Source organism: Prionailurus bengalensis, chromosome B1 (genome assembly GCF_016509475.1).
Source record: "Prionailurus bengalensis isolate Pbe53 chromosome B1, Fcat_Pben_1.1_paternal_pri, whole genome shotgun sequence".
Classification (NCBI taxonomy): Eukaryota; Metazoa; Chordata; class Mammalia; order Carnivora; family Felidae; genus Prionailurus; species Prionailurus bengalensis.
The window spans coordinates 26,462,028-26,488,376 of record NC_057344.1 but is presented as its reverse complement, the minus strand read 5'-3'; the positions used below and the strand labels follow the sequence as shown (position 1 = coordinate 26,488,376).

The following is a 26,349-nucleotide window of genomic DNA, read 5'->3' as shown; positions in this document are numbered from 1 at the left end:
GGGCTCTCTGTTGACAGCTCAGAGCCTGGAGTCTGCTTTGAATTTGGTGTCTCCCTCTCTCTCGGTCCCTCCACTGATCATACTCACTCTCTCTTTCTCTTTCTCTTCCTCTCTTTCTCTCAAAAATAAACATTAAAAAAAAATGTAAAGGGGAACAGTTCAGTACAGGTCATTTAGATCTACTCCAAACCACTTTAGGACTTCAGGTTAGCCACTGAAAGTGGGGTAGGGAACTCATGCCTTCTCCAGTCTCCTTCCTGAGCCCGAGCTTCACATATGGGTTGGAAGGAGCTAAAGGTGGAGAATTTAGGGTCTGAAGAACACCGTGAAGATGATGCACCAGGGGAATCACCCACATGGGGGGTTAGCAAACCCGGCTCTGCCCTTTACCTAGCTGGCTGATTGAAAAGTTGCTTATTTGGGGCCTGTTTACTCTGCTGGGAAAAAAAAAAAAAGTTCAGTGTAGATCATCTAGAGTGTTTCTTGGGCTGAGAGGCTGGAGGAATCCTTGGGCAATTTGATCTCCTAGGAAGTTTCTTCAGAACACAGCTCAGTTCTCCCTTCTGACTACCTACATTTCACCTGTGGTGTGGGAGAGGCCTGGCCCCAGAAGCATCTGCCAGTTACAAGATGTAGGACCAAGGCTTGATAACCATCCCTGGGGCAGATTTCCAGACTAAGATGTTCAACAGCTCTCTTTGAAGAGACAAACTATTACTATCTAGATAACTGCACCAAAGATGGGTCCGCAAATGAGAGCAACGACATGTGAAGGGAGAACAATTAGTGCGCTAAGTGGTGCATTTAAACCATGGTGCATTTAACCAATCACATTTAGTCTTGCATCTGAAAACTATTTGCTTCATTATTAACCAATTCAGAGGCCGCCATGGAAGTGATATCAGATACCTAATGGGTTTTGAGGTTTTGGTAATTTTTTTTTAATGTTTATTCATTTTTTTGAGAGACAGAGACAGATCCCAGTGGGGGAGGGGGACACAGAATCCCAAGAAAGCAGGCTCCAGACTCAGGGCTGTCCGCTCAGGGCCCCATGCTCTGCTCGAACCCACAAGCTGTGAAATCATAACCTGAGTCCAAGTCGGAGGCTTAACCGACTGAGCCACGGAGGCGCCCCGAGGTTTGGGTAAATTCTGAAGATATTACTTACTTAGTGTAGATGTGATCTCAAGGAAACCTCCTAACAGAGGAAAAATAAACCTTAAAAACGAGCACTGGGCTGTGCATTTTGCCTGGAAACGGCTGCCATTTTCTTGAACTAACAGTAAAAGTACTGTACGATGGGGATATGGGATTTGTTTCACGGGGTCGTTGTGGGGATAAATGGGATACCCTACATGAAAAGCCCTTGCATTGCGTACCCCAGGCCCCCAGCCCCTCCCCGACTCCCCAGCTCCGGCCAGGAGCCTGCTCCAAGGCTTCCCCAGGAGAGCTGAGAACGTCCGTCTCAGTCAGTCTGGCACAAAATAGGGCCTCAATAAATATGTACCAAATGAACGAACGGTTGCCTGCTTTAGTCCTTTTGTTTAGTCACACTCTGGTTCTAAGCTCCTACAACGCAACCCAGGCCCCCGAATCCCGCCAGCTCCATCACAGTGTGGATGCAGGGTCAGGGGAAGGGGAAGGGCGGTAAAGAAATGAGCAAGGGCGGCCCCCGGACCCGACCCGGGAGGGGAGAAAAAGGAATCCTTAGAGGCGCGGGGCCAACAAAGAGCCAGACGCAGCCCAGCCCCACCGGGAAAACCCCGAAGCCCGGATCCGTAGCCAGAGCCGGCTCCCCGCGCGCGCCCGGCCGAGCGCGGTCCCCGTCCCGGGCCCGCACCCGCGGGCGCCTCCGGCCCCGCAGCCGCCGCTCGCCCAGCGGCTCCCGCCCCCGGGGCGGTGCCGGGAACACGCGGCGCCTCCGCCGGTCACGTGGGGGCCGCTCCGCCGGGCGGCGCTGCCGCTTCCCGATCGCGCCCTCCCAGCGCCGGGGACGCGGCGCTCGCGCTCCCGCCCGAGCCCGGGGAAAGCGGAGACAAGGAGGCGCCGCCGCCCCCTCCTCCCGGCTGCGCCCCGGCCCTGCGCCCGCAACATGCCGGCCGCGGAGCCGAGCGCCGCCCTCCTCCTGGAGCTCGCGGAGGCGACGACGCTGCCGGCCGCGGGGCCGCGGCTGCGAGGGTAGCGGGGCCGGAGTCGGCACCGAGGCGCCGCGAGGCGGGCAGAGCGGGAGGAGGAGCAGCAGGCATCTTCCGCGGCGCGGCGGGCGGCGGCCCTGCTGCCCCGGCGCGCCCATGGCCGGGGCGCGAGGAGAATGCGAGCTGCGCTGCCCGCCGGCCGCCGCCGCCTCCCCCCGCGCCGCGCGCTCGGCGCCCCCCGGAGCTGCTCGCGTCGCCGCCGCCGCCCCCCAGCTGCGGGCGCCCCGCCGCTGGCTGCGCTAGGACCCTCAGCCGCCGGTCGCCGAGGGCTGGTGGGAAGGGAGGGGCGAGAGGGCCCGGGAGACTGGCGCCCGCCCGGGCGCAGCGCGGCATGTAGCTGCGGGCGCCGGCGCGAGGGTGTCGGCCCGGGGCCCCGCCATGGCTGGGAAGGACAGTGGGAACCTGAAGACGGTGAGGCTGTGGCGGGACGCCGCCCTGCGCGCCAGGAAGCTGCGGAGCAACCTGCGCCAGCTCACCCTCAGCGCGGCCGGGGGCTGCCCGGGGGCCGGCGCCGAGCAGCTCGACTCCCCCGACGCCCCGCAGCTCGTGCTGCCGGCCAACATCGGGGACATTGAGGTGCTGAACCTGGGGAACAACGGCCTGGAGGAGGTGCCCGACGGGCTGGGCTCGGCGCTGGGCAGCCTGCGCGTCCTGGTCCTGCGCAGGAACCGCTTCGCCCGGCTGCCCCCGGCCGTGGCTGAGTTGGGCCACCACCTCACCGAGCTGGACGTGAGCCACAACCGGCTGACCGCCCTGGGCGCGGAGGTGGTGAGTGCCCTGCGGGAGCTGCGCAAGCTCAACCTCAGCCACAACCAGCTGCCCGCCCTGCCGGCCCAGCTGGGGGCCCTTGCCCACCTGGAGGAGCTGGACGTCAGCTTTAACCGGCTGGCGCACCTGCCCGACTCCCTCTCCTGCCTCTTCCGCCTGCGCACCCTCGACGTGGACCACAACCAGCTCACCGCTTTCCCGCAGCAGCTGCTGCAGCTGGCGGCCCTGGAGGAGCTAGACGTGTCCAGCAACCGGCTGCGGGGCCTACCTGAGGATATCAGTGCCCTGCGTGCCCTCAAGATCCTCTGGCTGAGCGGGGCCGAGCTTGGCACCCTGCCCAGCGGCTTCTGCGAGCTGGCCAGCCTGGAGAGCCTCATGCTGGACAACAACGGGCTGCAGGCTCTGCCCGCCCAGTTCAGCCGCCTGCAGCGACTCAAAATGCTCAACCTCTCCTCCAACCTCTTCGAGGAGTTCCCTGCCGCGTTGCTGCCCCTGGCTGGGCTGGAGGAGCTCTACCTTAGCCGCAACCAGCTCACCTCCGTGCCATCCCTCATCTCGGGCCTGGGCCGGCTGCTCACCCTCTGGCTGGATAACAACCGGATCCGCTACCTGCCCGACTCCATTGTGGAGCTGACCGGCCTGGAGGAGCTGGTGCTGCAAGGGAACCAGATCGCAGTGCTGCCGGACAACTTTGGCCAGCTCTCGAGGGTGGGCCTGTGGAAGATCAAGGACAACCCGCTGATCCAGCCCCCCTACGAGGTCTGTATGAAGGGGATCCCCTACATCGCAGCCTACCAGAAGGAGCTGGCTCATTCACAGCCGGCCGTGCAGCCCCGCCTCAAGCTGCTTCTGATGGGCCACAAGGCTGCGGGGAAGACCCTTCTCCGCCACTGCCTCACGGAGGAGAGTGTGGACGGAAACCAAGGAGGAGGGGACAAGGAAAAGAGCTACCCGCCTGCGGCTCCTTCTGTGAGCAAAGGCATCGAGGTGACCAGCTGGACGGCCGACGCTTCGCGGGGGCTGCGGTTCATTGTGTACGACTTAGCCGGGGATGAAAGTTACGAGGTGATCCAGCCCTTCTTCCTCTCCCCAGGAGCCCTTTATGTGCTGGTGGTGAACCTGGCCACCTACGAGCCGCCCCGCTTTCCCACCACCGTGGGCTCCTTCTTGCACCGGGTGGGGGCCCGCGTGCCTCACGCCGTGGTGTGCATCGTGGGCACGCACGCAGACTTGTGTGGGGAGCGGGAGCTGGAGGAGAAGTGCCTGGACATTCACCGCCAGATCGCCCTGCAGGAGAAGCACGACGCCGAGGGGCTGAGCCGGTTGGCTCGGGTGGTGGACGAGGCCCTGGCCCGGGACTTCGAGCTGCGCTCCGCCAGCCCCCACGCAGCCTACTACGGGGTTTCCGACAAGAACCTTCGGCGGCGCAAGGCCCACTTTCAGTACCTGCTCAACCACCGGCTGCAGATCCTCTCCCCGGTGTTGCCCGTTAGCTGCAGGGACCCTCGCCAGTTACAGCGCCTTCGGGACAAACTGCTCTCGGTCGCCGAGCACAGGGAAATCTTCCCCAATTTACACAGAGTGCTGCCTCGGTCCTGGCAGGTGCTGGAGGAACTGCATTTCCAGCCGCCCCAGGCGCAACGACTGTGGCTGAGCTGGTGGGACTCCGCTCGCCTGGGCCTGCAGGCGGGGCTGACCGAGGACCGGCTGCAGAGCGCCCTTTCCTACCTGCACGAGAGCGGCAAGCTGCTCTACTTCGAGGACAGCCCAGCCCTCAAGGAGCACGTCTTCCACAACCTCACCCGCCTCATCGACATCCTCAATGTCTTCTTCCAGCGGGATCCTTCCTTGCTGCTGCACAAGCTGCTTCTGGGGACCAGCGGCGAGGGTGAGGGCGAGGGGGAAAGTTCCCCACCGGCGGCGGCGCCCACCCCGGGCCAGGAACTGCTCCGGACCACCCAGCTCCATCACTATGTGGAGGGCTTTCTGCTTCATGGGCTCCTGCCAGCCCATGTCATTCGGTTGCTGCTGAAGCCTCATGTCCAGGCCCAGCAGGACTTTCAGCTGCTGCTGGAGCTGCTGGAGAAGATGGGACTCTGTTACTGCCTCAATAAACCCAAGGGCAAGCCTTTGAATGGGTCCACGGCCTGGTACAAGTTCCCATGCTATGTGCAGAATGACGTGCCCCACGCAGAGGCCTGGATCAACGGGACCAACCTGGCCGGACAGTCTTTTGTGGCCGAGCAGCTGCAGATTGAATACAGTTTTCCCTTTACCTTCCCGCCCGGGTTGTTTGCACGCTACAGCGTCCAGATCAACAGCCACGTGGTACACAGATCGGATGGTAAACTTCAGATCTTTGCATATAGAGGGAAGGTTCCTGTGGTGGTCAGTTACAGACCTGCCAAGGGGGTCTTGCAGCCAGACACTCTGTCCATTGCCAGCCATGCCTCGTTACCAAATATATGGACGGCGTGGCAAGCCATAACCCCCTTGGTAGAGGAACTGAATGTCCTACTTCAGGAATGGCCTGGACTGCACTACACCGTGCACATTCTCTGTTCTAAGTGCCTTAAGAGAGGGTCGCCCAATCCACACGCTTTCCCAGGTAAGTGGAGAGAAAGACGTGGCTCTTCTGTGGGTAAGTGGGGAGAGGGACGTGGCTCTTCTGTGGTAACGTTTTAAGGTGCATTTTTTGAAGATGCCGGTGTTTCATTTGATCGACTGTTGGCTTAACCTCACAGGCGCTCCGGGAAAGTTTTTCAATGTGAATGCAGGGGGTTTTAGGGACGAGCAAAAGAGAAATACAGTTAACAGTGTCATACTCTCCTAATAAAAAGACCCAGACCTCAGAAGCGGGTTCCAGGCCCACTGTTGGATTTTGGATCTCCTTTTCCCTTTTCCCAATTCAGCCTGCCTTCCATGGAAGGAATTTCAGGTGGTTGAACAGAAGATGGATAGCTTCATGCTGAGCCCTGGCTTATTGTGCATATTAGACACATCTCTACGGGGTGCTCGCGGCTTGAGATGTCATTGTCATCATCTTTGGTTTAAATTCAGCATAATCATACAGTAAAAATTATCTCTCACTTTTCTTGGGAAATTCTAGAGAAGAATGTTTTGTAAATGGGGTGAATGATGGTTTAGTAAAGACAAAAAATTCAGTCTGTAATGCATGACTAAGTCCTGGGATCACTGTTGCCCAGCACACTCTAAGGCATGGAAGATAGATTACTGAAATCTCTGAGGGGAGTTTCCTCGGGTATTTCCTGCCAGTTTTGTGCTTTAGAGATGTCTAAAGGTTTGGTTTTTGCTAAGCGTTAGAGCTTTTTGGAAATACTTTGTGAGAGATGGAAGGGACAAAAGGCTGACAAGAGTTTTATGGTTTTTTGGGGTTTTTTTTTTTCCTTTTTCTCTTTTGGGGACTGTTTTGCAATACACGTTTTTCTGTTTTACTTTTTTAAAGCATTGTAGGTGAGTGGGAGAATTCCAGAACTGGTGGTGTGGGATTTTTTGAGCCTGGTTAATTGATACCCTGAGTCTTTAGCTGGGAATGTGTCCATTTTTCACACTGGAGCATTCTTTAAACAACTCCGGCTTTTGGGGAGCAGGTATGGTTAACAGCATTCCGGGCGTCGTAGGGACAAGCCCAGTGACAGCATCATGGCCAGTTTCGCCCCCTCAGTCTCCACCCCCAGGGTACATTGAGCTGTGATGAAATGGAAGACCGCATGCCATTCTGATCTTTGTCCTAGTCTGAATGCAGCTCCTAATAGTGTCAGGAAGCAATCGGACACCAATATTTCCAAAGGTAACCTCTTCCTGCTGCCCTAGATCTAGGCTGAGTTTAATTCTTCAGCCTGAAAAAAGCCACCGTATTCAGTTACCACCAGTCAATTGAGCTGTCCATTCGGAATGATTATCTGGTGTCATGTCATTGTCCGTGACTCTTCAGTTTGTTTTATATTTGCCTTGGTGCCTTCCTCATGAAAGCAAACACTTCTTTATTGTGTTACTGGGTTGAAGAAAGTGGTTACGAGTTACATAGTCACAGAGTAGCTCATTGAAGGAGCTGCCCAAAGCTGATTCATAATCCAAAGATGAAACATTAATAAATCTGTTCCTATCAACAAAGGGGAAGACACAGGTTATTGGACAAGCAAAGCTCCGGGCAGGGGAGTTCCAGGAAATTTGAGGAGTAAACCATGAGGCCAGAATTTTTTCTTTTTTTTCTAACCTCAGATCTCCATTTTTTATTTTGAACAGTCATAAATTCCACAAGCAAAGCACGTACAGTGTGCCAGGCTACGGAAACCGAGAGCCCATTCTTTTGCTATTGTTTTGCCTGTGCGTCTTTCAAAGGAGGCACACCTGGTTTGCGATGTAGGCTGTAAGGAGAAGATGATTTTCTCAACGTAGAAAACAAATAAATGGTTGAAAATCATCGAATTGTATTATATATCGAGTAAGAGTGAATCATGAGTTGGTTTTGTGCTAGAGATTACGCACGTCTGGCTTATACATGGTCTGAGAACTAAGTTAATCTTTTTCGCTTCATTTAGGATTGTATTTCTTTGAAAAGTAGCAAAGGGCACAGAGTAGTGGAAAAAAAATGATTATGGGTACATTCATGACATTAAGAAGACAGGGAAGTAACCGTATGGTGACAGATGTTAACTAGACTTACTGTGGCGATCATTTTGCAAGGCACGCAAACACTGAATTGTTACGTTGTTTACCTAAAACTAATACTGTGCGTTAAATACACCTCTAAGTAAATAAATAAATAAGTAAATAAAAGAAGATGGGAAGAAACCCATTTTCCTCTTTCAGATTCTTCCGTGACAGCACTCATTTGATGCTATTTGTTAACAATTCTGAAAGACTTGGGAAGAGCTGAGATAATAACTAGAAGGCAATGTAGGAACAGAATTATAATGTTGGGTGCTCAGTTAGGGCATACGGTTAAAAATATGTTTGAGCCCCTAGGTTTTATTAAAATATATTTTAGCTCAGCAGAAACTTTCTTTAATCTACTGGCAGCCCTCGAGTCTCTTTAAGAAGTCGTTTTGCATTTTAGAGAAGTTAAAACAATTTGTTACTTAGTTTTACATTCAGTTAAAGTGTCAAACTCCCCTGTAGAGTCTTAACAATTTTAGATAGGATGGTGTGAAATTGAAGGAGAATGTTTTGTGGACCGTTTGCTTGTACGTGTGTGAGGCAATTTTAAGTGGTTAGTTTTTAAAATCAGTACTTTTTAATACAAATGACTTGATCAAAAACCTGTCAGATGAATTTGAGACCCATCAGAATGAAGTTTAGTGGGGAAAAAAAGTCATTTATTGTTTTCAGTGGTGAAAGACTGGATTTTTAATTTTTTCAACTTTAGGACATTAAAATAAGTAGTAAATTACTGTCTCCCTTGATTTTATACAGAAGAAATGTAAAGTTGCACTACGATCTCTTAAAGTTTATTTTGGCGGGGAGGGGGAGGGGGGGAGTCTGTTTTGGCCCTGTTCAATGTCAGTAGGGCATTGCATTTTCTGGCCTGAGCTGCACCAATGTCATTGACCTAGAGAGACATAATGCTGGATTTCTCTTTTCTGATTTTAGTTTACAAAAGAAATGTGATGTTTTGGAAAATCCTCAGCCAACAACCACTTGGCTTTAAAAGTTCTAGTGAAAAAAAGATCCACTTATGTTGTTAGAGAGATTACCTATGTATCTTATTTAAGACGAAAGCATTGGGGCACCTGGGTGGCTCAGTTGAGTGTCTGACTTCGCAACAGGTCACTATCTCACGGCTCCTGAGTTCGAGCCCTGCGTCGGGCTCTGTGCTGACAGCTCAGGGCCTGGAGCCTGCTTCTGATTTTGTGTCTCCCTTTCTCTATGCTCCTCCCCTGCATACGCTCTGTGGCTTTCTCTCCCTCAAAAATAAATAAACATTAACAAATTTTTTTTTTTAATTAAAAAAAAGACAAAAGTGTTGAGTGACAAGAGATGCTTTTGGAAACTCGGAAGAGGTTAGATAGATCCTAAGTGTATGGTCACGTGTTTGCCCGCTTTCACCAGGTACTGACCTGCCAGAATCGGACAGCCAGGTTTTCTCCTCGTGACTTGGTGGGATGTTCTTGTCCTGAAGTGAGGTCTCTTCTTGTGGAATATTCATTCATGCTTTTGTTCTTTTCTACCAGCATGCTATCCAAGCCAGTAGCACTGACTACTCCTTCGGTTGGATGATGCATGGCACATTGAGTAAGATGTGGAAGCCAGGCTATAGGTCTGAGCAAGACTCTCTAGTCCCTTGAGAGTCCGTGCAAGTGGTTGAGTGAATGAGGTGCGTTTTTAAATTGGAAGAGTGGGCCTTCGTGAGTTGAACTTGGTGTGAATGTAGTTTTTCACTAAATATCCTGTTCTCCAAATCATTAAAGGTCCTGTGTAGGAATAATTAGGAAGCAACCCAGGGCAGGAGACAGACTTCCCACATGGTCGTCTTTATATTTAGTCTGTCTCATTCAGGCAGTGACCTGATGCCTTTCTCCGTCTCCTGAGTGCTTTGTGCCCCTGTTCTGTTTCTTGCACACTGTATACCTCTGAGGCATCCAGCGTATTCTGCCTTGCTCTGCTGGTGTTTCTGTATGTCACAAGATCTCTTTGATTAGGTTGTCCACTTGCTTCCTCTGAGCAGGAGACCCGCCTGAGGCTTGGTGGCTTTTTGTAAGAGCCTCTCAGATGTTTGCTGAATGATTGTTTGGTCTTTTGTGAGAAATACCTTTTTTTTTTCTTTGTTATTCACGTACTCTGTCAAATTCCCAGGTGGCCCCCGTAGTAGTGATCATCTTGCTTTGTCCTGTGTCCCAACTTCCCTCCTCTGCCCCACAAACGTCCCTCTGGTGTTTCCATTGTGTCTGTATTACTGGTCTTTCCCTTGAATGGGCCCTTCATTGTGACCACTGAAGCAAAGGAGAATTCTTGCCTTATTATAGCTCAGTTTTAGAGTTACTGGAATCTGAGCATGACCTAGTTGTTTGGATTGAATTAGTCATTGTTTTTAATTTCACAAAGGTTATTAAATATCTTTTTAGTTTAGCTTTATTAACATTGATGCCTCTTGGCTTTTATTTTGTGAACAGTCTTCTTTGAACTCTGGAGGGCTTTGTTTCATATAAAAATCAAAACCTTAATCATGCAGTGGAAGAAAGAAATACCATGAAAAATAGAATTCAAAGACTTGAGAGGCCTTGGGAGTATTCAGATTATTTTAAGTATTAGGTGCTTCTTCTTTAAACCCTAGAACAGAATCTCAGGCCCATCTCTGCACAAGTAGTTTAGAATTTCCCTAGAGAAAGTATTTTTTATTCGTGAGCAGATGTTTTATGTCATATTCCGCTGTCTGCTCGTCTTACTCCCCAGTAAACCTCTTCTTTTTGTTCTTAGTCATTTACTTCATTTTAACACGCAAAAGGTCATCTTGGGGATTAGGTGAGAGAATGCGCTGAGGAAAACAGTTGTTTTCCTGTGTCTGTGGAGAAGCGAGGGAGGGGGCTTCTGTTCTTTAATACAGGACAGGAGGGGTGCAGGCTGATATCGGGGTGAACATTTCTGGTTGCTTTCTCCATTCACCCATTAAGTTGCTTCTCTCCATGGAAACCTGTTTTGATTAAGGACCTGGTCATCCATCTAGTAGGATGCTGTTTTTAAAAAGCCAGGGCAGGTGCTGGCCTCCTCCCTTGCCCTCTCTTGGCTCCTGAGGCTTTGCAGTCCTGTGGCCCGGGGTGGAAAGGAGAGTGGCTCTGTGCTTCTGGGCAGAGCACCCTAGTAGGGTCTGCTTGGGGCAGGCCCGGGCATCTTGTTGCTCTCCCTGGTTCAGCCGCTCTGATTGCAAAACCAGTTCCCGGTGGTTGTCAGGTTGACGTTTCTCTGGGGACTGGCTACCTTCACTGTAATGCGTTGGGATGGGGAAGCCCCATTTTGGCCTGCATTCCCTAGTTATGCTCTAGCATCGAAGAAGCAGTCCCCTGATCCGTACTTGGCTTCTCACATCCGGGCAGCCGGTAGAACCCAGAGCAATCCGCAGGCGCCTGGGACAACCCCAGAACACGTATGATGACGTGTTTTCCGTAAAGACTCTTCCTCCCATGTAAGGTATGGCGGTACATACCATGTAAGGTATGGCAGAACCCTATGGCTATGGTTCTGTCCCTTCCTCTGAGCTCTGACGTTTCCTGTGATGGCACAGCACTCCCGGACAGGGCCAGGTGCAAGGCTGAGACGGTTGAAGGTGTTCAATAGAGATTGATTACTTTTCAAGAACTCAAGAAACTCTAGTGTTCCATAATCGATTGCTTGGCGAGGTGCTTTTTTGGGTTGTTTATGATGTTCTGCCTCTTAAAGTGTGTATTTTAAGGTAAACGTATACCATTTTCCTGTGTGATGTTTCCAGCACCTGTATTCCTGCCTCCTAGTTCCTACAGGAATGGGGGAGGGGTGGGCATAGGAGCAGCTTACCGGGAGGTCAAGGTGAACAAGTGCAGCAGCCAGCTTCAGAAAGCCCTCTTCCACCCGATCTCACGTTTGCTCCCGTCGAGTCAGTGAGCCCTGCCCGCCCCCCCAAGCGGACTGTTCCCTAACTCGCTCCTTCTGACTCACCCCCAGCCCCCCCTTGACATTGTCCTCTAGACAAAGTGTAGAAGGTGAGGAGAGTGCAGGTGTGGTGCTGGTCCAGGAAGGAAGACGTTTTCCATGGTTCGTACCAGCCATTTGCCTTCTTCCACCGGCTGTTGCCTTTTCCATTCTGGGTTAGGGGTGCAGGTTTGAGTTCCTGGAAGGTGGAAGAGTTGCTGGCTGTGACGAAGGCAGATACGTTTCCGCGTGGACTGTGCTGTGGATAAGAACTCCCAGACCCCACTGCCTGCACGCCGCCGTGTTTGTGGAGAGGGAGGGGAAACGTCTTTAGTTATTTTCAGTTTGGGCACGGAATGCTTGAAAACATATTCTTGTCTTTCCTTTCTCAACATACTCTCTTAGCTGAACATTCTGATACTTCGTTTCTTAAAGAGTAAATTGGTGAAAAACCATCAGCATCCTTTTTTTTCTGAAGTGTATTGTATTTCCAGAAGGCAAAGAATACAAAAGGAGAAGAAGGTTCCTGAGTTTGAGCCCCGTGTGGGGCTGTCTGCAGTCAGTGCAGAGCCCGCCCTCTGTCTCCCTCTGTCTCACCCTCCCCTGCTTGTGCTTCGTGTCTCTCAAAAATAAATATTAAGAAAAAAATCCACATAACAGGAAATTAACTCCTGTTAAGTGAACAGTCCATGGCATTTAGTGCATTCACCTGGTTGTGGCCCCCACATGGGAGGTCAAGTGCTTCCGGAGGCAAGGAGCAGGTGAGGTTGCTGGCTTCCTTCCTGGGCGAATGGACTGGAAATTCTCTTGCCAGGTTCTTTGTAGCAACTTTGCTTTTAAGGCACGAATTGAGGAGAGTAGGGCCTTTTAGGCCAGGCTCTGAGATGCCACGTTGATGAACATCTAACATGGTTGCATCCGGAATCCTCTTACTTGGCGTCAGTGAGAGGAAGAAAGTAGTTCCTGGGCCTTCCGGTCTGTTCTGTGGCATTTGTGATCTCATGGGGTCTGACGATAAAGAACACAGAAGAGGAGCGCCCCTAAGTACTGTGCAATCATGGTCTTCTGTGCAGTGCTGTTTCTCTACAGAAATTTTGAGTAGCGCTCTGGAACAATTTGCAGAACCATAGGCAGATATGAGTTAAGGAGATGGAGTAGCATGGAGACAAAAATTAGGTTATTAGCAGATTAGACGGCCAAGTGTACTGTAAGTTTATTAGCCGGATTCTGTCATTAATCACTTGAAGACCTGCTGTGTACAGAAGTCTGTACCGAAATAGGAGTTGGAGGAGAATAAAATAAGTATGTGGCCTAGGCCATGGGGAGCTGAGGTGGGAATTTGGGCTTATTTATTTATTTTGAGAGAGAGAGAGTGGGGGAGGGACAGAGAGAGGGAGAGAGTGAATCCCAAGCAGGCTCCACACTGTCAGCGCAGAGCCCAACGCGGGGCTCAAGCTCACAAACCGTGAGATCATGATCGGAGCCAAAACCAAGAGTCGGATGCTTAACTGACTGAGCCACCTTGGCACCCCGGTTGATACAATTTTTGATTCTCCTGTATATGGAATCGGACTACATATGGAGAAATTCATTTGCTGGTTTGAATCATTACTGAGAAGAAGAACCTGGCTTTTGATTTTTTCCCGAAGAAAAATGTGATTGTACTGAGGAAAAAATGTCCTCATACTTTGAATTTGCTTGGCAGAGAGGAGTAGGTGGAGAGTAATGCCCGAGCCACTCTCTTCAGTTGACTTCCAGTTTGGATCACTCGTTTGCAAGAAATTGCAGGCAGATCTGGAGAGGATGCTGAAAAAAGACAATGCATGGTACCCGAGGCTTTCTAAAAACTTTGAAAACAAATCTGCTTTTTTGAGGAGGAATGATGGCTCCTCATCAGGGACCTTCACATCTCTGAGTCGTTTATGGATTTGCTTCCTTTTGAGAGAGATCAAAGTGATCAGTCATTTCTGACACCAAAGATTTATGAACACTGACTCTGAAGACGGTGCAAATTAAATGGGATGCTGCTATAGTAAAAATATATGGCTGCTGCTTATAGGTTTCTTTGTGGGAGGATGCTTTGTTGAGGCGGTTTTCTGTTGTCAGCATGTTAAATGTTGAGAGAATTAAAGAGTTAATTTTCTTAGATCCTCTCCACCTTTAAAATGAAGGACTTATAGTAGTACCATGTTACAGGGGTAGCGAATTTAGGGGGACTAGAGCAAACCTCTTTCTTTACTTTTCTTCTTCTTTTTTTAGGGAGAGTTTTAAAAAATAGTAATGGAGAGAGAAAATAAAATCAGAAAAATGATATTTCTTTTTTATATAAAATTTTTTCAATGTTTATTTTTGAGAGAGAGAGAGAGAGAGAGAATGAGAGAACAAGCAGGGGAGGGGCAGAGAGAGAGGGAGACAAAGAATCTGAAGCAGGCTTCAGGCTTTGAGCTGTCAGCACAGAGCCCGATGCAGGGCTCGAACCCACAAACCCTGAAATCATGACCTGAGCTGACATCGGTCGCTTAACTGACTGAGCCACCCAGGTGCCCCAGAAAAATTCTGTTTCTCCCAGGGTCTGTTGTTTGATTTAGCAACTTTTTTTGTTGTTTCAGTAAGATTTTTATTTTTCATGCCATAAAGGCTATCATTGTATTAATCATCACGCCAGACTTTCTAAGGGGACAAGGTCAGAAGCCCGTGAGATGCAGGCCCTCTCTTGAGTTCCCACCTGTTCTAGAGAGAGTGCTAAGTGCTTCTAATGAGTGATCTCATTTAATCCTCCCAGCAACCCTGGGGGGCAGGTGTTATCACTGTCCTCATGTGCTGGTGGAGAAACTGAGGCTTAGAAAGTTAGTGACTACCCCAGAGTGAGAGTGCTCTGGGGTTTCAGCCCTGACCTTCTGCTCCTACCCTCTGTCCTACTCTGGTCCTAGGGTTAGGCTGCCGACTGCCTTCCAGCATGCACGGACCCCCCTCTTCTCCCCTCTTTCCTGGATGCCCCATCCTGTAGCACCGAGTGCTGGGCCTGTGGGGTCTGCTAATGCATGGGACCTGCCCTTGCAGAAATCAGCAGAGGTCACAGTCAGGTGCTGGGGAGAGGTGGGGTCTCAGAGAGGGGTTCCCAAAAGGACCACAGTGCAGGTGAGCGTTTAAAGGGTGATTTCCAGTTAACCACATGAAGGTGTGGGGGAGGGTATTTCAAATTAGAATGGGATTTAAAAAGTTGGGGGCGGAGGGTGATACAGAGTTCAGCGTGCCATGCCTGGGGGTGGGCATGTGTGCACGAAAGCACTTAGCCGTCTTATTAAGGAAGAGGCTTCTTTATTTAAGTCACACGTATGAACTGATAAGAAGTTTGCTGGTGACCATGGCTGGTCCAAATGTTAGAGTTTTGGAAGCATCGTTCCTATTCCATCAGGCAGGGCTGTGTTCAGAGTATGGAAGAGCTTTATGGCTGGAGAATGGCAGGGTCATTTCAAATGACTTGCTCAGACTTATAATCAAGTTGTTGCTGGGCCGACAGAACACCTGTCCTGGGGATCCACGTCTGAGCGTGCCACTGGTTACTTTCTCCAGGTCTGAGAACCGGCAGGAAAAGAGAGTTGGTTATTCTAACAGCCAGATGGCCTCATGCCTCCATAATCCCTGGAAATGTATCCGAGAACACCGATTTTCCTTCCTCTTAGTCTTAACCATAACAGATTCTGCAGTAGAGGCAAATTGGGCTGTAACACCATTAGCATTTGATTGTGGACTGAATTTCAGTATCTTACCTTTGTGTTTTTTTGGGACATCACAGGCTGGAAATATTTTTATGAATTTTGCAGTAATGGAATACTGTATTCCGTGCATTTCATTTGTTTAGACACCACTGCCCACACTCTGACAGTATTTTCTCCCATGTTACATTGTAATCCTTCAACTTTCCTTGCCTCTTAATTGATCAGAATATACTCAGTTACATTTTAATTGGAATCCTAGGAAGTGCAAGATACTTTAAATGTTTGATTTATATTTTGTTCATATTTACTTTATATTTTGACTTGAAATACCTGAATTTCCTGTGGCATTTAAAAAAATTTTTTTAACGTTTTATTTATTTTTGAGACAGGGAGAGACAAAGCATGAACAGAGGAGGGTCAGAGAGAGGGAGAGACACAGAATCTGAAACAGGCTCCAGGCTCTGAGCTGTCAGCACAGAGCCCGATGCGGGGCTCAAACTCACAGACCGTGAGATCATGACCTGAGCCGAAGTCGGACGCTTAACCGACTGGGCCACCTAGGCACCCCTCCTGTGGCATTTTAAAATGGAAGCCTTGCAATACGGTGGTTAGATGCAAGGGCCCTTGAGTAGATGTCTGCTTTGGAATCCCTGTTCCCCCACCAGTTAGCTGTGTGATTTGGGGCATCATTATAGTCTCTGTGTCACAGGGTGGTTCTGAGATTGGGTTAGTACATGTAAAATGCCTAAAACAATGCTTGACGTATGGCAAGAGCTCAATAGATGTTAGCTGCTGCTACTGTTTCTGCACTTATTCTAGAAAGCACAAGTCTAAACATATATTTGGAAATCTCATTAGCTGTGGATGAAATTCCCCTTTTTGAGGGGAAGGAGTGTAAGTATAGCACAATCCCTGTTCATAAACACTGTATGCTCTTTTGAACATGCTTTTTTCCCCTTTATTAAAACATACAGATTTGAGGGGTAAAGGGGAAAAAATTCGATATTGTGACTGATATCTAATATAATTATTTAACACAAGTTACTCTCTTTTTAGTCCCCCTTCCTTTTTTTTAAGTTGATGTATTTATTTTAAGAGAGAGGGCACGTGTGCACAGGCATGCATGAGAGCTGGGTAGGGGCAGAGAGAGAGAGACACAGGGAGAGAGAGAATCCTAAGCAGGCTCCTTACTGTCAGCGCAGAGCTCAATTCAGGCCAGTCTCACCAACCATGAGATCATGACCTGAGCCGAAACCAAGAGTCGGACGCTTAACCAACTGAGCCACCCAGGTGTCCCAGTTTTTCCCCCTTAATTTTCAATTTATTAAAATTTGTAGCTGTAATCACACTGTATAAATAATTTAAATATTGTTTTTTTAACCTAAGTAAGCGGTCGTGAATATGGTTTCATATTATTGGTATCTACGTGATAATTACAAATGCTTGCATAACAATACATCAAGGGGATTTTTACCTTTGTTAATTTCACCACCAGACTCTTAAGTTGTTTCAAGTTTTTGTTGTTACGAGTAATTCTCTGATGACTACATTTCGAGTAATTCTCTGATGACTGTATTTCTTTATAAAACCTCTTTCTTATTCGGGCAGTAATCCCCAGAGTGGAATCATTGAGTCAAAGGCGAGGAATGTCTAAGGTCCAGTACATGTCACACTGCTTCCCACGAGGGGCCACAGTTCATTCTCATACCTGCTGAGGACACCAGATTGATCTCACTGTACATCCTCAGTATTGGGTATCGTCTTAAAAATGCACTAACATGTGATGGAAGACAATGTCTCACTGATGGTCAAAACTTTATTTCATGAAAATGAATGTTTTCCTCTCTGAATGTTGCCTAATTGTGTTGCTTCTTTTGTGAATTGTTTAATAATATCTTTCAGCATCAGCTTAGTGGTATTTTTATTTTTCTGAGTTTAATCACAGTGATTTCTTATTTCTTATAATTACAGGCTTCAATTTATATGAACTCTTTATAAATGTTAAATATAATAACCTTTTGCTATCACACATAAGGTATTTATTTTCCAGCATGTTTGCCCTTTCGAGTTTAAAAATTTTCTAATGTTTTAAATTTTATTCAGCACATGTCTTGATCACTTCCTTGTGATCAAATATAATACCATTATCATTTTTCTAAGTACAGGGAAGTAACAACAGAAGGATTCACACGGGGAACCGTAATATCTCCACCTGTATAACCTCTACTGACAATCAAAAACTAATACCTGTATATGGATGTTATGTTTAGGAGCAGAATCCCATCTCTCATAACCCTAACCCTGAGTTCTCTTGGGGTTTTCTTGGAAAATCTTCCATTTTCTTGGAAAATGTTTCTTGTGAATTCTTCCAAGAAAAAGAAAGCATATGTTTGCGTATGTATATGTGTGTGTGTGTGTATAACATATATATGACATATATATGTTACATATATTTTTTATGTTCTTTTTTTAAAAATGTTTATTTTTTTTAATTTTTTTTTTCAACGTTTATTTATTTTTGGGACAGAGAGAGACAGAGCATGAACGGGGGAGGGGCAGAGAGAGAGGGAGACACAGAATTGGAAACAGGCTCCAGGCTCTGAGCCATCAGCCCAGAGCCTGATGCGGGGCTCGAACTCACGGACCGCGAGATCGTGACCTGGCTGAAGTCGGACGCTCAACCGACTGCGCCACCCAGGCGCCCCCTAAAAATGTTTATTTTTGAGAGAGAGAGAGAGAGTGTGTGCAAGTGGGGGAAGGGCAGAGAAAGAGGGGGACGAAGGATCTGAAGTGATCTCTGTGCTGACGGCAGAGAGCCCAGTGAGGGGCTCCAACTCACAAACGTGAGAGCATGACCTCAGCCAAAGTTGCCATTTAACCGACTGAGCCCCTCAGGCGCCCCTGCATATATTTTGACCTGAAAAAGATAATGCTACACTCATTGTTTTGCACCTTGCATTTGGCCACCTAAAATTGTATTTTGGAAATGCTCTCATATGAGTAGTTTTAGACCTGTTGTATGTTTGTATATCAGTCATATTCTACCAATGGATGTCCTATATTGAAAAACCTTGGATTCTTTCAAGCTTGTTTTATAAATTTTATGCTAAGAAAATGCTTCAGTTTCCAGCATCTTGAGAAATACTCCTTTTTATTTCCTTCAGGGTTGGCAATCCAGCTCTGTGCTCAGAACACTGTTGAGATACAACTAGAAGACGACAAAACTCTGAGTCAGAATGATGGGCCTCCAAAGGGGGCTTGGAAAAAAAAAATAAAAAGGGCCTTGGGAGTTATAAAAGTTTAACTTTGTGATCTAAAATAAGGGCAGTCTTTTTTTTTTTTTAATTTTTTTTTTCAACGTTTATTTTGGGGACAGAGAGAGACAGAGCATGAACGGGGGAGGGGCAGAGAGAGAGGGAGACACAGAATCGGAAACAGGCTCCAGGCTCCGAGCCATCAGCCCAGAGCCTGACGCGGGGCTCGAACTCACGGACCGCGAGATCGTGACCTGGCTGAAGTCGGACGCTTAACCGACTGTGCCACCCAGGCGCCCCAAGATTTTATTTTTTAAGTTCTCTCTACATGCAACATGAGGCTCGAACTTACAACTCTGAAATCAAGAGTCTCATGCTCTGTGGGCTGGGCCAGCCAGGCAGCCCTAATTCATCCATTTTAATGTGATGGCGTGTTTAGATATAGCAATACTGACAAACCTTGCATCTCTACAAATAAATTTTCCACTGGTCAAAATAAGATAGTGGTGGCAAGAATAATGCTGTGTCCATGTGAGAAATGAATACAAACATGATTGATAATGAACTGTATTTCATTGACCCAAAACATTAGTTCTCCTTTCTTTTTTCTTTTTTTAAAGTTTATTTATTTTCGAGAGAAAGAGAGCGCAAAAGCATGTGTGAACAGGAGAGGGGCAGAGAGAGAGAGAGAGGGAGAGAGAGAATCCCAAGTAGGCTCTGTGCTGTCAGCGCAGAGCCTGATGCAGGGCTCGAACTCACGAACTGTGAGATCGTGACCTGAGCCTAGGTCAAGAGTCCGATGCTTAACCAACTAAGCCACCCTGGTGCCTCAAAAAACATTGCTTCTCCTTTCTACCTCCACTGTCACCTAAAGAAAAATCTGCCTGTGCCAGTGGGACAGTTTTCATTTGTGTCCTGTAACTAGTCCTAGAGTTCCAGAACATTGTATTTTCTAGACCTCAGCTTGGTTGTTATGTATAGCAAGTGTACCCTGGATGTTTTATCCTGGTACAAGTAGGGGTTCAAACTTTCTTTTTCTTTTTTTTTTTTTTTTTTTTGTTTATTTATTTTTGAGAGACAGAGCACAAGTGGGCGAGGTGCAGAGATAGGAGGAGACACAGAATCCGAAGCAGGCTCCAGGCTCTGAGCTGTCAGCACAGAGCCTGATGCGGGGCTTGAACTCGTGAGCCGTGAGATCATGACCTGAGCCGAAGTCGGACGCTTAACCGACTGAGCCACCCCGGCGCCCCGGGGTTCAAACTTTTAAGAGATGATCTGAACTGTTCACTCTTCTGTGTGTGTAATGAGTAAAGAATGGTTGGGGTGACTGGGTAGCTCAGTTGGTTGAGCATCTGACTCTGGATTTTGGCACAGGATCCCAGGGTCATGGGATCAAGCCCTGCGTCAGGCTTCCCGCTCAGTATGGAGCCTGCTTAAGATTCTCTCCCTCTCTCTCTCTCTCACTCTCTCTCCTCCTCCTCTGTCCCTCTCCCCCTGGTCACACACACACACACACACACACACACACACACACTCTCTCTCTCTCTCTCTCTCTCTCTCTGTCTCAAAAAAAAAAAAAAAAAATGGATAACCCCAGCACAATAAAATGTGTTTAAACTGTAAAAACAGTAAAGAATTCAATCCTGTTAGGGTTGCTTTTGCATTTAAAAGATACTTAGTTGTCTGTGTTGCTTCAAGGTAACAAAACTGGCAATCATTTTCTTAGAGACAGAAAATTTTTAACAGGGCTCATTGAAGGGTTTGGTCTTTAAAATTCTCCATCTCATACTAACTGTCTAATCCGTGCAGACGGTGTGGAGAAGAGTATGCCTACCACATTTTTCTGAGTATCTTGTTAAAAAATATGTATTTGCTGGGATGCTCTTGACCTACCTTGACTGCACATTGGCCTGGCATTGCTGTGGGCTTGTTGCTCATGAATTACATGGGGAAGAATGGACAAGAGAGATATGAATTTTCCAGAAGACCACTGTAATGCCCAAACAGCTCAGCGGTCTGCTGAGAGCTGGGCCATTCTGTGCCCAGGGCACAGTAACACAAAAATGGGATGCAAAGCCCCCTTAGGATGCATCTGTCCCTGTCGCTAAGATTGCTCACCCCCAGATGGCTGATGAGTGGCCCAACCCTCTCTAGATAGGGGCAGGTGTTCTTTTGAGTTTATTTCTTTTATTAAAGCCTCTGTGACTACGTATGCCTTTTCCCTTCCCCAAGAAAAACATATGCGTGCCCTCTGGTTACCATGTAATATAATGTGCATTCTCCCTGATTACTAAATTGTTTCCACTTTTTTTTTTTTTCCTTTGGCACAGAGAAAAGGAAAATTCACTTATTTTCTGTTTGGTCCTTGTAGGAATTTGCCTTGGAGGCTGTCGGGCTAGGCTTTACTGCAGGCAGACACTTGATCAGATCTGTGTTAGCCTCTCAGCTACTTTTTGAAAACCGTTCATGTTTCCAAGCCTTGTCTGTGTGACAATGGTGCAACATTTAAAGCTTACCCCAATGGCAGGGGTGACTGCGTCTTGTTGATTACCAGGGCTGTTAAAAGTCTCTCGCCGAGACAAGTAAACAAAAAACAAAACAACAACCAGGTGACCGTTTCCGGACCTGCTAGGCTGCCCTGTACCTGGCCCCAAGTGTTCCCCCCGTGCAGGCCGTCCCTATGCGCAGTCCGTGAATCTTCTGATTTATTGTGCCCTTTGTGATCTGAGACACATTCGTTCATGGGGGGATTTCCCTTGAACGCAGAGCCCGCTGTAGACCAGGAGGAAGAATCAGGAATTAGAATGGGGCACATTGTTCTTTGTTAGAAAAGCATCCTGGTTCTTCATTTGTAGACAAATATTTGCTTTCGAAGAATCTGGTGCACGTCGGTGGCTTTGTTCATATCCACGCGTAAACACACGCTCCGTCGCCTCCCAAGGATGCAGACACACGCGTCACCCGGATAATACAATGCTTGGAATCTGGGTGTGCGCTACTTAAAGTACGAATAGCCTCCCACCTCTGTCTCCTCCCCCCACCCCCCTTAGCTCGTTTCTGTAACGGGACAGATCTTCACCCCAAGGAGCCTACATAGCATCCTGTGGAGGGTGACGTAGGACAAATTAGCTATAGCTAGAGATGAATCCTGCCAGGCAGTTTTCTTGCATTATGCCACGGCAGCATCAGAGAGAGAGGCCTTGCATCTTTCATCTTTCAAAGCCAGCAGATTAGGGAGTAAAGAAGCCCGCACCCCTGGGGAGCTGCCCTGAGCCTCAGTTTCTTCGTGGGTACACGAGGAGAAATCATCCTCACCTTCCCTTAGCATTTGTTCTCCTCTCACAGCCTCCTTAGGTGTGAGGGTTGAATGGATTCATGGACGCCAAGTATCCAGGGTAGTTTTGACAGGCAGTCAGTGCTTGATAAATGTTAGCCCATGATCCCCGTTCACGGTGAGGAGCACCGAGGCGTAGGGCAGCCGAGTGACTTAGCCAGACGTACACAGTATGTGCCAGGGCCCAGGCTCTCCTCCTCCAGAAAATATGCCATTTGTCACCACCCTGTACTGCCTTTCAGGAAAATGCTAGCTTTCCACCTGCCAAAAATGGGTGGTTGGTTGAATGACCAATGGAATAACATGCAAACGCGTGAGCGTTCAATTCCATAGTGGTGGACGACGAACATCACCTGATGCTCTGTAATGATGCGGCTTTGGGCAGGTGATGGGGAGTCAGAGGTGATGCCCTGATCCCAGGCATCTGCAGTCTGGGCAAAGCAGACAAGCAGTATACATATGAGGAACAGGCCCCAGGAGCCAGAGGAGGGCTGAGATGGGGGAGCTCCCTGGAGCCAGGTGGGCAGGGCTGGATGCGTGAGGACAGGTCTCCAGCAGGGCAGAGGTGGTGCTAGGGGACTTTCCGACAACCACCAAGGCCACTGGAGTGTCATAGAATAGGGGTGTGGGGAAGAAGGTCGGACAAATTATTGGAGTCTGCTCTTTTACTTAAGAGTGCACATGACATGTAAATATTTTTTTAATCTTTCTTTTTTTTTTAGAGGGAGAGACAGGGCGCAAGTGAGTGAAGGGCAGAGGGGAGGGGGGACAAGCAGGGCTCACTGGAAGCAGGGCTCAAGCTCACCCAATTGGGACTCTGACTCACAAACCGTGAGATCATGACCTGAGCCGAAGTCAGATGCTTAACTGCCTGAGCCACCCAGGCGCCTGCCATGTAAATATTTTTTAGCCTGTATACCCGATTAGCTAAAATTCGTGACGGAATTCTGGGCAGCTCAATATAAAGCTATTTTTATTTGATTTGATGATTTTTCCCCTCCCTGGGGGGAGAGGGAAATGTTCAAGGGCTAAACGGGGGTGTGTCAGGTTCACCTTTTGTAAGACCACTCAGGGCAGCATGGAAGATGGGCTTGAATGGAGTAAGAAAGGAGTTGGGGGGGGGGCACTCTGAGGTAAATCTAATAACAGGAAGTGATGTAGGCCCTTGGGAAGGAAGGGAACAGTCCAGGATGTTAATGAGGAGGTCTTGGGCCTTTCTGCCTGGCCCTGAGATCTTGAGATATGCCAAGTAACCTTCCTGGGCTTCTGTTTCCTGTGTGTCAGGTGGAAAGCGTATGATTTGGATGAATGGGATGGAATAAATTTGAACCACACTGGGGCATTTGTTCTTAAAACAGAAAGCAGAAGTGATTTGATAAGATTAATTTCAACAGGACTCTTACGTGTTGCTTGCTTACTTAATTGGTTTATTAGGGTTGTTTAGCCACCCTCCTGTGATGGATACCGAGTGAATCCTAGAAGATTTATGGTCTTTGGATCATGAGTAATGTCATTTGCAGAAAACTAAAGTTCCCCATTTGTTCTTGAACTTGGACGGGTTGTGTAGGAATAAGAGACTTTATAAATATCTGGGAACCTTTTGCCACCTTAAAATATTGAAAGGATAAATGGAGCTGATGGCAGCTTGCTTCGCATCATGAATTATGTATGCAGCGTGCCCCAGGGTTCTTTATGGCCGTGCATAACGAATCACCTTTTGTTCTAGCTTATTTTTAGTGGTGGTGCTTGTCAAAGAAGAGGTCAAAGCAAACATATTACCAAGATCTGTTTGGTCTGGGATGATCGTCTTTTGCCATCCTCTTCTGTTATTGCTTTTGTCGGTGCTTTGTTTACTCTTTATCGAATAGGTCTGCAGTAGGGTGGGGTCTGGGGAGAGTGGGAGAAGGCCGCGGTGTTGACAGCTGCGGGTCGGGCTACTGGCAGAGCACAGAGCAGGCACACCCCTTCTGGGTTCGCTGCACTTCTAACGTGGCTCTCTTCTTGCCCCCTTCTTCCTCCTCGCCATGCCCTCTTTTATTCAGTTTTTATTTTTTTAATAAAGAAAATATGGTATATTTATTTATTTTGAGAGAGAGAGAGAAAGAGAGCGAGCGAGTGAGTGCACATGGGAGGGGTGGAGAGAGAATCCCGAGCAGGGTCCGCACTGTCCGTGCAGAGCCCCATGCGGGGCTCGAACCCACAAACTGGGAGACTGTGACCTGACCCGAAATCAAGAGTCAGATGCTTAACCAACCGAGCCACCCAGGCGCCCTCTCTGTGCCCTCTTTCAAATTCGTCAGGGCACTGGGCCCCACCAAGATCTTAATGCTCTGTGTAAAGCAGGTTGGGCCTTAACTGCTTTTTAACCTGATAATAAATACAATAAAATGGAATAAATTATTAACACGCCCATGGTCTGTTCTCCCACTAATTTTCTCTCGACTGTAGATGCCATTAGAGAGGATGAAAAACCATGAAACACAGCAGAGAGTTAGTTAGACTGTGCTTTTTCTCCCCTTCCTCCTCTCCCCCTCCCTCCCAGCAAAGATTTCTTTAGGAACTGAGAAGGTATCCAAGGTACTGTTTAAGTTTCACTCATGAAGTAATGATGACTAAAAGTGGAAGCCAGTTGTAACATTGTTTATTTTAGTCATTTATCACCTCTTTCTGGAGCGAAAGTGGCTCTCTACTTCATGAGGGCGGAGCCTCCCAGACACAGGTGTCATGCCTGGCCCACCTGGAATTATTTAGAAAGGGCCTACCCATGTATTTCATTGAGGGTTGGGGAGCTGTCTCCTCTCCCCTAAGAAGATCACTTGTGGGGACGATCCGAAGCAAACATCTGAATGGTTGGGAACGGCTCCGCATGGAGGCAAAGCCCGAGGCCTCTGGTCACCCCTTGAAGTTCACATCTACGGAGGGCTGGTTCTGATGTATCAGTCAGTTCCATTTCATGGTCAGTTGAAAAATGTTGGGGCTGGTCTTCCCAGTGGTTAATTATGGTTTTAGCTTATACTAAGTTAAAAAAACAAATCCTTGCCAGAGAAATGATGGAGCTCTATTTGTCTACGTTATTAACTAAAAGATACAACCCAGCACTCGTGCAATATAGAAATGAGATAACACGTAGGGAGACATTTGTCAGGATATTTGTTCGTTCGCTGAATCCTGTATTCACTCAGCAGAAATTCACGGTGTCCTTCCAGCAATGTAAGGGCACCCGGAAAATCCAGCAGGACGTCCTAAGAGACGTCCTTTAGGACCTTGGTCTGGAAAGGAAGATGAGGCTTATGTCCAATGGCAATAGATCTAAAGCGAATCTAGACAAAGAGCCATGGGAGTTCCGAGGAGAAAGAGAGTCCAGCTGAGCGGGTCATGGAGAAATCCACTTAGTGGTGAGAGAGGCATGTTGGGAATATAGGAAGTTGCAAATGGTCTTTTTTCTTCTAGAGAGATCATCAGAGTTGGCCTTTAAACCTATTAACTAAAAAAGTACAGTAACTCTGGGGCGCCTGGGTGGCGCAGTTGGTTAAGCGTCCGACTTCAGCCAGGTCACGATCTCGCGGTCCGTGAGTTCGAGCCCCGCGTCAGGCTCTGGGCTGATGGCTCAGAGCCTGGAGCCTGCTTCCGATTCTGTGTCTCCCTCTCTCTCTGCCCCTCCCCCGTTCATGCTCTGTCTCTCTCTGTCCCAAAAATAAATAAACGTTGAAAAAAAAAAAAAAAAGTACAGTAACTCATAATTTTTGAATTACTATTAGCTCATTCTCATGTAATAATTGTTTGCATGGCTTTTAAAATCCTGGGGTTAGGGGTGCCTGGGTAGCTCAGTCGGTTAAGCATCTGATTTCACTTCAGGTCTTGATCCCATGGTTTGTGAGTTCAGGCCCCACATCGGGCTCTCTACTGACAGTGTGGAGCCTGCCTGGGGTTCTCTCTCTCTCCCTCTTTCTCTGACCCTCCCACACTTATACACGTGCTTGTATGCACTCTAAGTCAATAAACTTTTTAAAAAATTTAAAAAATAAAATCCTGGGGTTAAATTAGTAATAAAAGAGGAGAGACATTAGTTATTTAAAATTTTTTTTTCTATGTGATATGTGTAAAGTACATATAGACCTCCTTTTATTTTTATGCCATTTTAGGAACCTCTGTGTTTTTTGTTGTTTTCGTTTTTGCTTGTTTTTTTTTTTTCTCTCTCTTAGGAACAGCTAAAGGCATACTTTCAGCAGCATGAGATTAATTTTTAATTTGTGCCATAAAAATGTGGGTTTTTTCTGTTGGTTTTTTTGTTTTGTTTTGTTTTGTTTTTTAAAATTTTTTTTTCAACGTTTATTTATTTTTGGGACAGAGAGAGACAGAGCATGAACAGGGGAGGGGCAGAGAGAGAGGGAGACACAGAATCGGAAACAGGCTCCAGGCTCTGAGCCATCAGCCCAGAGCCTGACGCGGGGCTCGAA

The 26,349-nt window shown here is 48.0% G+C and overlaps 1 protein-coding gene across 5 annotated transcripts in view; it reads left to right on the top strand.

Moving 5' to 3' along the window:
- The first annotated feature begins 2,573 nt into the window (after nt 1-2,573).
- MFHAS1 (multifunctional ROCO family signaling regulator 1) overlaps nt 2,574-26,349 on the top strand; it is a 101,313-nt gene continuing 77,537 nt past the window's right edge. For all 5 annotated transcript variants that reach the window (XM_043560528.1, XM_043560538.1, XM_043560554.1 and 2 more), the window contains exon 1: nt 2,574-5,571. In XM_043560528.1, the coding sequence (XP_043416463.1) occupies nt 2,574-5,571 (2,998 nt within the window). The remainder of the gene's footprint in view (nt 5,572-26,349) is intronic.